We start from the raw sequence: 15,084 nt of genomic DNA, 5'->3' as shown, positions 1-15,084 counted from the left end.
AATCCTAAACAGTCATAATTTTATAAAACGCTTTTCCACCTTTAAGTCACTCTTTTCCACCTTTAAGTCACTCAGACCACTTTGCGTCAAGGAACCACTCACCCATTCATACACACACACACATACGCACACACACTCAGACATTCATACACCAGTGTACTCAAACACAGGGGCAGTGTGGGTTGTGTCTTGCTCAAGGACACAATGACAGCATTCATCCGGGAACTGAAATCACTCTGCCAACCTATGGGTCAGTGGATCTGATCACTCGACCAATGATGTTAATGCTGAGAGCTGGATTTGAACCACAAATTTTCAGATCAGTGGATGAACACCGTACCAACTGAGCTAGAGTATACATATAGTGCTTGTCTTTGGGGACCTCATGAGCAGGGACCCCTGTGTGTTTTGTTTGACGTGGACCAGGAGGCACCTTCACTGTGAGTTGAGGGGAAGTGGCCTCCATGTGCACAGCATAAACTTGGCTCCAATAAATGCGTCCGTTGCCACCTCAACGGACAACAGGAAATCTTTATTTACCAGAAAACATCCCTTTGTTGGGCTCCGGGTATATGACCCTTCTGTTAGACAGCAGAGCAGCGTCTCTTTGGGGCCGCTACATTGCGTTTGTGAACAAAGCTACCATATCCTCAAGATAAACAAAGGTGGCATAAAGTATGGATGTATATGTCCTGCCAGCATCCCCCCTGCGTCAGAACCTCAAACTTAGACCTGTTTTTCAGTGTGTCCTTTGGCATTGTTTATGTTGGAGGCATTGTCTGACCCTCCCATGATAAAGAATGCCAGTGTCTAAACTTAGAAATAGCACTGGAATTCACAGAACATCATAAGTGACAAAAGCAGCACATCCCATTAATTACAAAAACATGTTTCAGCAGACTCCAGACTGATTTATTAACCCAGTCAATGGGCTTTTATTATGTTTCCAGCAACAGATCCTTTTCATTCACAGTGATAGTTCAACACTTCCTTTTCCAGTCAATACTCACATACGTTATGCACATTAGACATTTGTCAACAGCACTGCCGCCATAAGCCGCGTGTGTAGGTACAGAATAAGCATCCATTTTGCGTTACATTTCCAAGCATGTGCAACTATTTCATTAACCGTTTAGTTAAAATTAATACCAATTGATGCATATCCTGTTTCACAGTGCAGCTCACATGGTGTTTCCAATGATAGAGATAACATGAGTGTGTACAGTACAGAGAGTACCTAAAGTCAAGTTTTAATGGCGAGTAACAATATGTGGTTCAGACAGTTCTCGGGTCAAGGTGCATTCTTCTTATAGTTTCTCATAGTTCTCCAGTATCTGCCCTTGTCATTGTCACCAGTGTTAATCCTCTCTGTGCCCTCTGTCCTCCATGCTGTGGGCCTCGTGCGGCTGAGCAGCAGAGCTTCGGACACTGGCCCTGCTGCTGTGCCTCATCCTCTGCTCTGAACCAGTTGGTGACGGTCATGGCGAGTCTCAGCAGACCCAAGCTGATGCAGTGAACCTCTGAGGTGATGGGGATGTCAGAGAACAAGGCGTGGTCCCGGGACAGGAGGCTGCTGCTGCATTCAAAGTCCTTCACAATGTTCAGAATCTCCTGGCGCTCTGCCTGCCGCGTCATACCACGCACGTTTAACAGTGTGGACACATGCTTCTTCCTGTGGAAAGACAGGAGACAGGCTGGATGAGTCAAAGGTGAGGACTCAATGACAAATGCTGGCATTGACTTAACTGTCAGATTTCACATCCACCAGTGATACTATCAGTCAGCAAGAAATCCCCTATCTAAATGTAAATAGAGACGTCTACTACCCAGGGCCAAATATAATTTTGTACAGAATAGTTGCATTAGTAAATGTGTCACACAGGACAAAGGGCTGTCCCTCAGTCATGAATGAGCTTTCTTAATTAACATTCTTTGTACTTCTATGACACCAGAAGGGAATACTCTCCCTCTTTAAATCTGTAATGTGGCACCAGTCTGTCTCCAGTCGGGTGGCAGGAACAGGAAGTACTCGGCAGCAGCTTCCTGTCTGCTCCGTTGAGGCTTTTGCGTCACGGCGGTAGTTTGCCAACTGTCACCTGAGTGTTAACCTGCACACAAACAGCTCCCCTGGAGACCTCATCTATTCTCAAAACACAGCCTCTGAGAGCTCCAAAAATAGCCAGGTTAATGTAGATATGTTTCCGTGTTTCTTTTCCTTGTTTTGATCCATTGTGACAACAGAAAAAAGGAAAACCTCATACATGAATTTCTTGCTTGGCTCTGGGCCAAAAATAGCAGAGCCAATGTGTAGCAGTAAGCATAAATGAATATGGGCCCTTTGGGTATGCACAGAACTGTGTGTTTTTATAGATGCTTCCTGGTGACAACTGAAATCTTTCAAAACAGCTCATGTGTGTAATTAAAGTCTTACCGTATATCTGGAAACTCTTTCACCAAGACCGCCACCTCCACCTGAATGGACGGAGTGTCCTCCAAGAGTATGATGTCTGCCAGGTGACAGAGGATGCTGTCCAACCAAGAAGCAGGGGACTCCTACAGAAAAACACACATGCATGTAAATTAAAAGTTTCAACTAAATTTCATAAACAATTTGCAGATTTTGTTGAACAGACACACAGAATGTACCCTATTGGTAATGGAGCCAAGCACACTCATTAAATAATGCACCTGACAGTGATGTTTAATCTATTTATTCTAAAACTAGAGTGGGAAGAATTCCTGCCTGACTTTGTTGAGGAATTAAAACATTCCAAATGGGATTATACAAATGCTAACTGCAAATTATAGGAAATTAGTTGAATGGACAGGGACAGGAAGTGTCCCATCATGTTCACATTTGAGTCCGTGTATTTTGGGGAGATATTTTTGAAACTTTTAGTCAACTAAGTAGAGTTTTGTTACTGTCAGTTCTTTGCTGCATCTTTCTCCATTTTATAGAGCTCTGGCCTTTGCTAAATTATTGTTTCAGTTTGAGAAGAATGTTTGCTATGGACACTGTTACTTTGCCTCTTTTTTGTGTTTTTGCATGTGCCTTGATCTGCATGTAGGTGCAGGATTTTCTTTCAGTGTGGTTGTATTAAAGAAAATCATTTTTAAATCTATCCATTTTAAAGATAGATTTATAGATTTTATAGATTGAATTAAACATAGTTTGGGGATATGATTAATATGTTACAAATCCACATCCGAGTGTTTTTTCCTAGACCTGTTTTTCCTTACACTCCGGAAAATAAAAACAGAATTCTTGGCTTGGCATTCCCTAAAAATAACACAGTCTTTTTTTTAGAAGGCCATTAAAACCATATCCTTGTTCCCAAGTTGCCAGTTTCCACAGACACTCATGCGGCTCCTGAGTGAAAGAGGACATCAAGGCCAATCCCGAGCCACATCAAAGCGGACCAGCTGACAGGAACAGGAAGTTTCCTCCGAACACAGCCACTTCCTGTTGTCAGCCGAGGTGACGGACATTTGTTTGAACTCGTGCACAGAACCAGGGCAAATGCCACACTGTCCGGCATGGCTTTTCTACACCCACTTCCCCTCTCTGGCTCCCACTAACGTAAGTCCTATCCATCTATCTCCATCTCAATGACAGCAGTCATTTTTCAGGCATCAGCCCTTATCAGCACAGTCTGAATTATTACTAACATAGGATGAAGGGTCAGTCTCACAACTGTACTGAACTGTAGATGAATAAAACAAAAACAGTTTGTCATTGTGTTTCACTCACCAGTGGAGATTGGCAACATTGAGAAAAATTATGTTTTTAGAATTATCCCAGTGACTGTGACAATATATACTGTAAATGTTTTGGTTTAGATAGATAACCCCACAAGTTTGTTTAATTCTAATCTGCTTTTTAACAGGCCAATATTACGCTATTTACTGATCTATATTATAATGTTGTTTCCTCATCAAAAACATACTTGGACTTGTGTTTTGATTCATTCCCACATGTTTAACACAAACCCTGCATATTTTGGCTGAGTTCTCTCAAACAGGAAACACTCTGTAAACCTTCACTAGAATTGGTAATTCCAGGGATGAAATCATACAAATTAGTATGATTTCATCCCTAGAGTTACCCATCTCTACTGAACTAAAGGTAAAAGGTAGATGTTAACTTGAAAACTACCACTACATGACATCACAAGGTATAACAGAGCATTTTGAGCTTTGGAAATGTGCTCAGACATATGTGAATCAAACAAAACGCAACCCCGGGTATGTTTTTGATGAGGAAACAACATTTTAACATGGCTTAAAGCTCACAAGAGTCAATTCTGTCTAATATAGGACCTTTAATTCTAGACAATATAAATAATATTCTCCAAAACAACCATTGAGATAGTATCAGTTTTTCAATATACCTCACACCTCTACTCACCAGATCCTTAAAGAGTCCTTTCAGTTGCTTGGCTTCATCTTGTAAACGAAACGCCATCCTCTTCCTCATCTTGGACGATGTGCAGAAGACCCGTCCTCTCATAATCGCTCGCACATACTCTACCATCACACGACGGTGCACCTCTCCAACCAGCGTCTGCCAGTCAGATCAAACAAATTTAATACATTTAAAATTGAGGTAAACATTATGGGGAAACTGTACATAAAATAAACATCACAATCAAATATAACCTGGTATGGTGGTGGGTCCATTCTTCTGAACTTCTTGAAGTGCTGTTTAATGCAGGCCTCGATGGCTTCAAATGCCTCTGTGTTGTTTAACCACTTTCTTTTTATGAGTTTATCAAAGAAAGGCTGTAACAAGAGCACATATGAGGATGTTAAGAGCATGATTTAACCATCAGTATATATAGGTGGAAGAGAGTCCAGTCACGATAACAGATTTTGGAAAGTGATATACTGATACAGAAAATATCACGATTAATATTGAAAGTACTTTATGCCAAGTCTTAAGGAGGATAATAAAAACAGAAAAATGAAACTCTGGTGGAGGGGTCTGTCACTTGCTTGTCTCATGGAGATGTTATTACTATGATGGGAATGTTTCACAGTTTGCCATCAGTGGAGACATGCAGGTGACCAGTCAGATTTGTGCAGAAGAGACCCGTAAAAATGCTTGTTTTTAAGTAATATGAATGATTGTTACATAAATTTAATGCTTTAGTGTGAAATGTTTCAAGCAAATCAATGGAGACAAACCCCATCGGATAAGTTACGTAGAGCATCTGTAAGTAGGTAGTAGTATCTACAGTATATGGTGTTATAGTCACTTATTCAACCCACTACAGCTCTTATTGTACTATATAAATAACAAAAAAGCACTAACAAATATTGAACCCCAAAAATATTATATAATTTATTGAACAACTGGTTTATAAGTAATAGGCCATACCCTTATGTTATCGAACAGTCTATCAGCCAGGACCCTCACAGACTGGTTGATGATTCTGTCCATGGAGGAGTTTGCTCTCTGGGCTGTTTCCTCACTGCTCTGTGGGTCACACTGCCTGCAGCGCTCCACAAAAGCCCTATGAGGCAAAAACATGTTACCATGATGTGCTAATAAATCTATATTCAAAAAACACAAAGGTAGAAAAACAGTACCTAAGAGGAGGACAGCAGTTGACCAGGGCAATAGTCCTAGACACGTAGCCATCTCCTCTGTCTCCAAACTCTGCCTGAGTGTCATGGAACATCTCCACCTTCCTCTGAAAACTGTAAATATGACATATTTTATTTGTATTTGTATTGTTATTTTGTGGTATCATATGAAGATCCCATAAAGAAAGGGTGCACTGGTTTTATATGATCTTCATGAAGGAGCTCAGAGCATTTTTAGTGCCATTTTCAGTTCCCATTACAAATAAATAACATGTGCAAAACACATTTCATGTGTGCAATATATTACAGAAAAAATGTACTTACTTGTAGAGAAAGTCTGCCAGTCCAATCAGACTACAGCGAGCAACTCTGGCACCCAAAAACTGGTTCACAGAAGTGGATCTGTCTAGGTCCACCTTTAACCTCTGTAAAAATAATGAGATGCTTAGTTTAAACAACTTACATACTACATTATAAATCCATTACTATTACCTGTATGACGGATCGTGCCAGCTGGCACTGATACTCCTCTATGTGCAAAGTCTGGGTCCACCTTCGCTCCTCTTCATCCAAAATGTGGATTAGCTCAGTGGTCACATTGTCCTTGAAATGGCACAAGATGTAAGAACCAAAGCTAATGGGTTTTATGAACAAATAATACAACATTTATACACTATTTTAACAGACAATATTTCACTTACCTTGACAATCTTGAGGCAGTCTTGTTCCAACCTATCCACTGTATCTTGAGACAGAATGGCTTCCAGTGTTGAATAGTTGATAGGTGTTTTTGAACCAATGTATCCTAGCACATCTCTGTTCAAAACAAATTAAAATGCACGTATAAATTAAATACAGTTTCATTGGATTAAAGAGTCCAGTTTCCTACAGTTGCCAGTTTAAGATAAGTACCTGTTGTAGATGTTGTAGAACCAGTCTAGCAGTGAGTACACATCTGTGATTTGCAGTGGTCCACTGGTAATAGTGCGCAGGCGTTTAGCCACTGCTTTATGATAACTCTCCACATAAACCTGGAAAGCAGAAAACTCCTCGGGGTAAATGCCCACAGCATTCCTACGGGCTGCGTCCAAGTCATCCACCATGCGATTGCGCAGACGCTCCAGGTAGTTGGCGAGCTGCCCGGCCGTGGTGTCCATCTGCAGGGGCAGGCTCCAATCAGCTGCCTCCGCCACAGCCTGCCTCCATTTCTGCTTGAAGCGCCTGGGGCGATGGCTTGGCTGAGACTGGAGACTCTCTCGATCTGGTCTGGTCTCATCTCTGAAAGCCCAGGCGGCGTCTGCATGCTCTTCCTGTTGGATCACCAGCACCACCAGGCCCAGGTTGGGGCCAGCGCTGGGCTGACGAAGCGACTCTCGGACCACATCCCACATCTCCTTCTGCAGAGCCTCATACAAGAGCTCCACGTCTTTGGCTTTACGCCGACTGGAGTCCACTGTCGCATTGGAGCTGAGTGAATCCTCCAAAGCCTGTGCTGACAGTGGGAAGAGGCCAGGCGGGGTGCTGGGGCAGGTAGTGGGGGTAAGAGAAGGACTGGAGGAGGCTGGGAGGTGAGACAGAAGCTCACACTCGCGTTCAAGCTCCTGCATGTGAGTGTCAGCCAGTAGCAGATCTCGGTGGTTCACCAACTGTAAAATCTCCAGGACTGAAACAGACAAAGCACAGAATGAGCTGCCTCAGATCACAGAGCTCTTGTTTGTTATTATGATCACTACAGTCGGCATGTGCCTGGCTGACAAACAGAGCTATTTCTTGCTATAGTTGCACACTTCTGTTGTATATATGAAGCTGGGTCCCCTGCGGTGAGTCTAAACAGTAGCTTGGTTCAAAATCTATCTGGGGGAACCTGGGTGGGAGGAAGTGCAGTCATTTCCTGATTTCACAGCCTGGTGGTGATTGAACCCAGTGACTCAGGGATCTTTTAGTCTCATTAGAGTTGTCTAGGAGCAGGAGGAAGCCTTGATTAGGCAAAACAAGGACATTTCCTAAAGCTTGAAATGCCGTGGATCTTTGTGGGATGCTTGGTATGGAAAGATATTGTTTATTACCTGAAAGAGGCTCTCGAGTTTTGACCACGGGCTCCTCCTCCACCGTTTCCTCAGAGCCCTCCTGAGAGCTCTTGTCCGACATGGATTCTCTCTTCAGTTTGCCCAGACTGACTATCCTGAGGAAGGATGGCCGCCTGCACGCCTCCTCTGTGTTTATGCTCAGGTCCCCACAGGGCAGGCTCTCTCTGCGCTCCTCTCTACGCCGCCCCGTAAACCTGGACAGTAAAAAGTAATACAGCTCACTAGGCTGCACAATGTATATCACAAGTGAATCAAAATAGCAGTTTGAGTTGGAGCAATTATCAAATGGCAAAGGCTGGAGTTACTTAGCTAATAAAATGTCCTCTGCAAAGAACAAAACATATTTTAATCTTGTTGAACCTATGGTTTAGACCTCTACAAACATCTTCTGAAATGCATGGAATTATTGTGTGTGGAATTATCAGTTCATATTTCAGTCTTCTCTCAAATGCCAGTACTCCTGGAGTTTTTTTTTTTTTTTTTTACAATATGCACTCTTAACAGAATCCTACCTAAAGCATATATTGCCAATCTAATCTAATAAATTACAATTTTTCACACAACTGTCATATCCTGCCCACAGTTACACGCTTAATTTCTCTTACTTGAGTAATCTCTTTGACATCTACTTTGTACTTCTACTTGAGTAATATTATTTATCATATCAAAGTAACAGTCTTTGATTTGATTTTTTTATTTTTTTTCAGAATCGTATAGTCCCACTGCTCACTACACTTGACCAAACATTTAAGACAATGCATTTAGTACATCCAGAGACTGCGTTGATTAGTGGAATGTTCGGAATGCTGCATATTAAAACATCTGCTAAACCAATGCTGCAGCTAACCACCATGGCTGGCCTAGTTAAAAATAGTCCCATTCAGTTCAGTACAAAACAAGCCACAAGCAACAAAAGCTGTTCCGAAGATAAACAAGTGGTTATGGTGTATTACATAAGTTCACAGGAAATAAGCACAATAAAGTAGAATATATGCAACAAGTGATTTTGTTACGTCAAGGGAATATATAGTTTTAACATGACTCGTACTGTGTCCCACGGTATGGTCTGTATTCATTAGGCTATTGTGTAATTGTATTTAACTTTAATCCTTTCTTTGTTAAAACAATTTTGTTGCATAGTGATTTTATATTATTGGGATTTTTTTAACCATTGCTTAAAGTACTTCTGCATTGTCATCACCATGTAGTATTGTATGAAGAGAAGCAAAATTAAATCTTTTTTTTTTTTTTTTCGGTAGGCTTAATTGATGATTGTTTAGTGTGTTTTGTAATCATTTTAACTAACTGGTTGAATTTATTTAGTTTTCTCTGCTGTACTCTGAGACTCCTTGGAATGAAAACTGTTATAAATGGAAAAAAAATCCATTATAATTATTATTATTAGTACATTAGTAGCATTGTGTTTTGTGGTGATATTACTTACTACACATTTAAGCATCTAATCTGTCCTCACCGTAACAGTGTCATAATCTTCCCTTCGGAGCTTCGTCGGACCCCCTTCCTCTTCTCCCTCTCGGTGGGCAGAGTGTTTGAATCCCCCGGGCTGTACTGGGCTGTGTTGGTGTTCCACACATTACGCCCTGATATCCGAAGCCCCTTGCCCAGTTTCCCCAACGTTTTGAGGGGGGACACTCCACAGATCCTCTCCAGCGTTCCCTTCAGAGGCTTGGATTTGGGGTTACCTGCTCCATGTCGCTCTGTGTTCACCTCATTCTCCTCCTCCTCCCCATCACGTCTAGGTTTGAACTGGTGGTCTCCCATGATAAGGCCCATGTCGGCGTTTTTGTCGTCTTCGTCCAAATCAATGTCTTCGAAAGGGTTTAAGTTCTTGTTCAGATCTTTTAAGTCGTTGAAATCTTTGAGGTCGTTCAGATCATTCAAGTCTCTCCAGTCCAAGTCCAGCCTGGGCAGAATCAGCTCTCCGTTTACTCGTGGAAATTCATGGCAGCTTTTGGACCTCCCTGGGAGCTTTTTCAGAATGGGCATACTTGCAAATACAATTTCAACAATCTGGAAAAAAAAGACAATAGAACAGAGGTGGATAAAACTCAGTTACATTTACTTCTACCAGTGACAAAAGCTTTATGCTAATAATATGAAATTATTTGAACATATTGTGTTGCATCGCACCTTCAGATATTATTGATTTTTTTTGTGTCTATCCTTTGAAAATGCCAGATTTTGGGTATTATTAAATGGTTTGTCCTTCCAATTACATAAACTTCAGATTATAAATCAGATGTCACATCCTGACAGTTACGCTATAAGTTTTACTTGAGTAATCTCTTTGTACTTAAATAACAGTATTCTGAAGTAATGTTACTCATATGTGAGTACAAGTTTTGTCTAGTCTACTAACATAAAAATTTGTATTGTTAAAGTGGCGTGTGTTAAAGTGTTTATCCGGCTGTCAGACAGTTTATTCAAGTCAATTCAAAACATCCTTTCCCTTTGTGCTTATATAAGGTACTTCAGTTTGCAAATAGGAAACCTCTATTCAAAATATTGGCCCATTTACACGTGCCCAACTTACAACCTTTTATAAATATTGTACCATGAAAAAACAAATCATTTCAACCTTCAAGTCAGCTTCAGAAATAATGATGACTGAAGGGTCAAAGTGTAAATGGGAGGGAGATCTAAATGCCATGTCAAATTGTTCGAGAATTTTGTTAAACAATATTGAATTGTTCTTGGCATTTTAGTAGGAAAAACTCAGATATCATTCTAAACTACACTACAATAAAGCCTTATCACAATCAGTGACATTACATTGTCAGTAGAAGATATTTTCATAAGATTGTGCAACAAAAATGTTGCACAGGTAAGGATTCTTTCAACTGGTCAGGAATTTCAGAATTTTTATGACTTTTCCCCTTTTTTCTTCATGGAGAAAACTTTTGTCCAGTTGACAGAATAAAATTTTCTCCAAGACAAAATAAAAAAATAAAATAAAAAGCCTAAATATATGTTAAATTGAATAAACTGAGATAAGGGTAATCAATTGTACAGTTTTGAATTTCAATAATATTAGATTTAAATAAAAGAAAACCTTTTTTCACAAACTCAGCAGCAGAGTTATTGATGATATGGCTTGAGGATCAATATCATTTAAAAATATCCAAAGAACAGAAAAACACCTGTCTCTTGCTAACTTTTTTGCTACTTTATAATTTATTTATTATTACCACTTTTATTTTTTACTCTTTATTATTATAATATATTGTGATGATTGACCTGTGTTCAAATAATTTCTCTTGTGGATCAATAAAGTCTGTCTAAGTCTAAACCTAAATCTAATCCAGTGTAGACCTTGAAAATCTGGCATTTCAGTAAATGTATAAGAAAATTTGGAATAAACTGAACCTGGACTAAACCTGGACTAAACTAGGCCTAAAATAGGACCAAACGGTGGATTCACACTTTTCATGATTTAGTCCTGACTAGATCCCAGTGAAGTCCTGGGAGCACATAAGTCGTACCTGTTAATGTTGTGGTTCTCAGCTCTGGTTCATCCTGGACTGTGCCTTCTCGAGCGCCGTGGACCGCGTGTGCCTCTGACCGCTGTCTCCAAGTGTCTGAGCCCGAAAGCGCGTGGGCTTCCTGTGGCTTCCTGATGAGCGGTGCTGTGGTGGAAGGAAAGGCCCGTCCCGCTCCCTCTGCCTCCTCCCACGCCACTGTCCCCCTCCTCCGCCCCGGGACCGGACTAATTACAAAACATTACCTGTACATTAAAGAACACATTGTATAGTGGGGCTGTTTGACGCGTCACGCTCACATCCTTGAATCTTTGATAACACTTAAGCTTAAAAAAATATGACCAAAGATGTACTTAATAACGAGCATATAGCTGAAAAGAATCATTCTGGCTTGCTTGATTAATAAATTAAGTAAGACCTTAATCCTAACTAGTAGGGATGTAACAATAACCGAAATATCGTAATATCGTATCATCAAAGTTCTCACAATTATATCGTGGACCATCACAATATATCGAATTACAAGTCTCTTTGCTTAAATTCATTGTTATGGTGCAGAAATAGCTAAAAAAAGACAGAGGGAACTACATAGACCATGATCCTTTGCTCCATTTCAGTGCAAACTACAAGAAGAAATAACAGTTCTAAGCACTTTTAAGTCTTAGTTCTTTGGATTATGTCTTGTCAAGGCATTTTAAGAGGAAAAAGTAGCATATTAACAGTCTTGTTAGCCTCCTCAAAATATCGCAATAAATATATCACCGTGAGATGTATACCGTGAAAATATCTTACGGAGAGATTTGGATATTGTTACATCCCTAATCGTGAGCCTCCCCGCCATACCATGAGCTTTCCCATGATATCGCAATAAATATTGTACCGTGAGATTCATACTGAGACAATATCGTATTGTGAGACTTGGATATCGTTACACCCTACTAAATACTCACTTAAAGGGCCCATATTAGGATATTTTTTGATCCATGTAATAATCAAAACCAATCAAAAACATAGCTAGAGTTGTGTTTTGTTTCATGTTTAACATAAAAATCCCAAAAATCATAAACATGTGGTAATACAGGAAGTGCTCCACTGTGCTTTTAAACTCCATACACCTTTACTAGAATCATTTGGATGAGTTCAATTCTGATATTGTTCATCTCTAATTGAACAAAAGTAAAATGTAGCTGTTAACTTGAAAACTACCACTACATGACATCACAAGGTGGAACAGTGCATTTTGAGCTTTGGGGATTTAAGCAGGCTAATAGTAAAGGGTTACTCAAACATGTGTAAATGAAACAAAATACAAGCCCAGGGATTTTTTTTAAGAGGCAACAACATTCTAACATGGCTTAAAGCTCAAAATGATCAGTTGTGAGTAATAAAGGACTTTAAAGTAAACCTAAATCATGCTCAATAAACTATCTGTAGTTTGGACGAGATATTTGGATTTGGAGTTTGGACATTACCTGCATGATTCCATGGAAATAGAAAGGTCAGATCATATTTCCCTAACATTCCCAGTGGAAATAGATACGTTTTATGCCTGTGGAAGATTATAACCAAACATTTCCATAAAAAACCTCCACAGGAGGAGGCCAATAAGAGAGGTTAGAGCGGATGGAAGCTCGCTCAGAATAAAGGATGTTTTTCAGTGTGATAAACCAAACTGAAAGTAAATAATATCCTTATCGTTTATTGTTTTTTTTCAATATCATCAATTATTTTTTGGCTAAATTGTTACATACCATGGTTTTAAATAGTTACTAAGCCTGAATTATTCTTAGTACGGTAAACTATTTTTAAATTATTAATCAACTCTTTGTTCATGCTTTATAAAGGCTTATTAAAGGTTGTATAGAGGATTTTTTAAGGGAAGAGAGACAGTCCTTTTTCAAATGTTGTGCATGCGTGACACCACCTTCCTCCTCCACAGCTCCCTCAGTAGAAACATCTCTTCCTGCCTCTTTACTCTAGAAATCACATTGTTTACAGCCAGTGCGCGTTCAGAATTACTGTTGAAATTTCCTGTCTAGAAATAATTTGGTGACCAACGCGTCAGTTTTTAGACCCTTTGTCTGCTTCGGTCGCGCCATCCCTGGAAGGAATCTCCAAGAATCACCTCAGTTTGGCTTTGCTCCTTTTCCCCTTCTCCCCCTCTCTTATTCTTTCAGCGACCTCAGAAACTGACTTTCTTTTGCGGTGAATTGGTCGTGGATTCTCGTCCGCTATCTCAACAAATTTTGTGCGAACTGCAAGGAAGCAACAGTTTGAAAAAGCCTCTAAGAACCGCTGCATAAACCACGTAATCCCCGCGCGCCAACGAGTCAGTTACACTAGAAACATAGGGAGTTCGAGTGACAACCTAACAGCCAATAGAAAATGAGGTAGCCTTGTTATCTATTGGCTGATGTTTATCTGGCCTCACTACATCCACAGTTGATAGATTTTCATTCTTTTTTTTTTTTTTTTTGGTCATCATAATTACAAAGCTGCTGCATCTCTGTAATGGTAATTTAAACTTTCACTGACAATTTGAAAAAAAACAAAAAACATCCTCCATACAACCTTTAAAGTGCAGTTATTATAAAGTGGTGTCAAAATGGCCTGATGGTGTCTCCTGCTTGTCTCTATAGACCAGGGGTGTCAAACTCAAATTCACAGAGGGCCAAAATTAAAAACTGGGACTAAGTCGTGGGCCAAACTAAATATTTATTGTAAAATTTCAACCAGATCTGCATGTTTTCTCTTCTTTCGAGATATGTAATGTTAAACCTTTCTTATTAAAATAGATGTTTAATAATAGTTTTGCTTAAACACTGAATCCAGAACAAGCATAATATAAAATAATAACAAAATGTTAAATAAATAATGTCCCTATTCAGCTCTAATGCATATATGATATGATCCCGCGGGCCAAATATAATTATATTATATAGAGAGGTTGGTTAATTTAAAGCTATACTGTGAGATATTCCAGGCAAAGCTATAAAATCTCCATTGAGACAAGCAACTGGCAGGCCCACTACCAGAAAAGTTCCGTAGTGCACCTTTAAGGCGCCATGGCCTTGAATCAAAATGCCATTCATCTTTCAGTCCTCAGCGGAAGTCTTTAAGTGGACACTGCTGCTGGTCCTATAGCTGGCTTTATTACAGCCTGTCAAGGTCAGTGTGGCCAAGGCAGGAATCTACTGTCACATAAAGTACACATAGAATACAATGGGCACATCATGAGAGGGATGTACCTGCCTCAGAGATGTGTTGTGTCCAGAGGAAAAGTGAAGGCTCCTCACGAGGTCCTGCTCTGCCCCCTTGTGTTCACAGAAGAAAACTGCATCATGTTGTATGCCAACAAAATAAATATGAACATGAAAAACAACACATTTAAATAATTCAGTAACAGAAGGTCCATTGAGGCCATTGAGAAGTTATTTTCTGCCTGGAATGTTCCACATATTAAACTTACCTATGTATCTTGTATTTATTAAACTACAGAGGTTTTTAAATACACATGCACTGTTATAGTGAATGGGGTCACTTCTCCACAGATCTGACCTGTAACTTGGCCTGGTGCAGTGATTTGTATGGAATATAGGACCCTCCCCCAAACAAGTTACATAGTGTAACCTACCTTTAAATAGCAGCATTTACTAGTAACCATTGCAAATACACAAAAGATTAAATTAAATCAGTTCTTCACTATCCAGGCTAGTGTGTTGTTATACCCTTAGATATTTTTCCCATTAGGATCAATAACCCAATGCATGTACGATGTAGAACCATAATTAGACACGCTGAACTCAGGGACAAGAGCCTTCCGGTTCTAGGCCTGACATGATAATTACTATATCAACTTATGGTTCAATATATGAAGCTAGAACAATATTTTTGGAGTCAATATTTAT

General features: G+C 39.8%; 1 protein-coding gene across 1 annotated transcript; it reads right to left on the bottom strand.

The window, feature by feature from the left end:
- Positions 1-911: 911 nt before the first annotated feature.
- On the bottom strand, positions 912-11,269 carry exoc3l2a (exocyst complex component 3-like 2a). Its single transcript, XM_020934588.2, has 13 exons — positions 11,180-11,269; positions 9,151-9,707; positions 7,656-7,870; positions 6,502-7,252; positions 6,291-6,405; positions 6,082-6,192; positions 5,914-6,014; positions 5,593-5,703; positions 5,381-5,516; positions 4,660-4,782; positions 4,409-4,564; positions 2,432-2,553; positions 912-1,672 (listed from the first exon to the last, which is right to left on the bottom strand). The coding sequence occupies exons 2-13, from the start codon at positions 9,681-9,683 to the stop codon at positions 1,318-1,320; spliced, it is 2,829 nt and encodes a 942-aa protein (XP_020790247.2). The 5' UTR covers positions 9,684-9,707; positions 11,180-11,269; the 3' UTR covers positions 912-1,317.
- Between the last annotated feature and the right edge of the window lie 3,815 nt (positions 11,270-15,084).

The sequence above is a fragment of the Boleophthalmus pectinirostris genome, unplaced genomic scaffold (assembly GCF_026225935.1).
Source record: "Boleophthalmus pectinirostris isolate CB_2022bp ecotype Guang Dong unplaced genomic scaffold, ASM2622593v1 HiC_scaffold_12, whole genome shotgun sequence".
Lineage (NCBI taxonomy): Eukaryota > Metazoa > Chordata > Actinopteri > Gobiiformes > Gobiidae > Boleophthalmus > Boleophthalmus pectinirostris.
The sequence above is the reverse complement of the archived record's forward strand: the minus strand, read 5'-3'. Positions and strand labels throughout refer to the sequence as shown.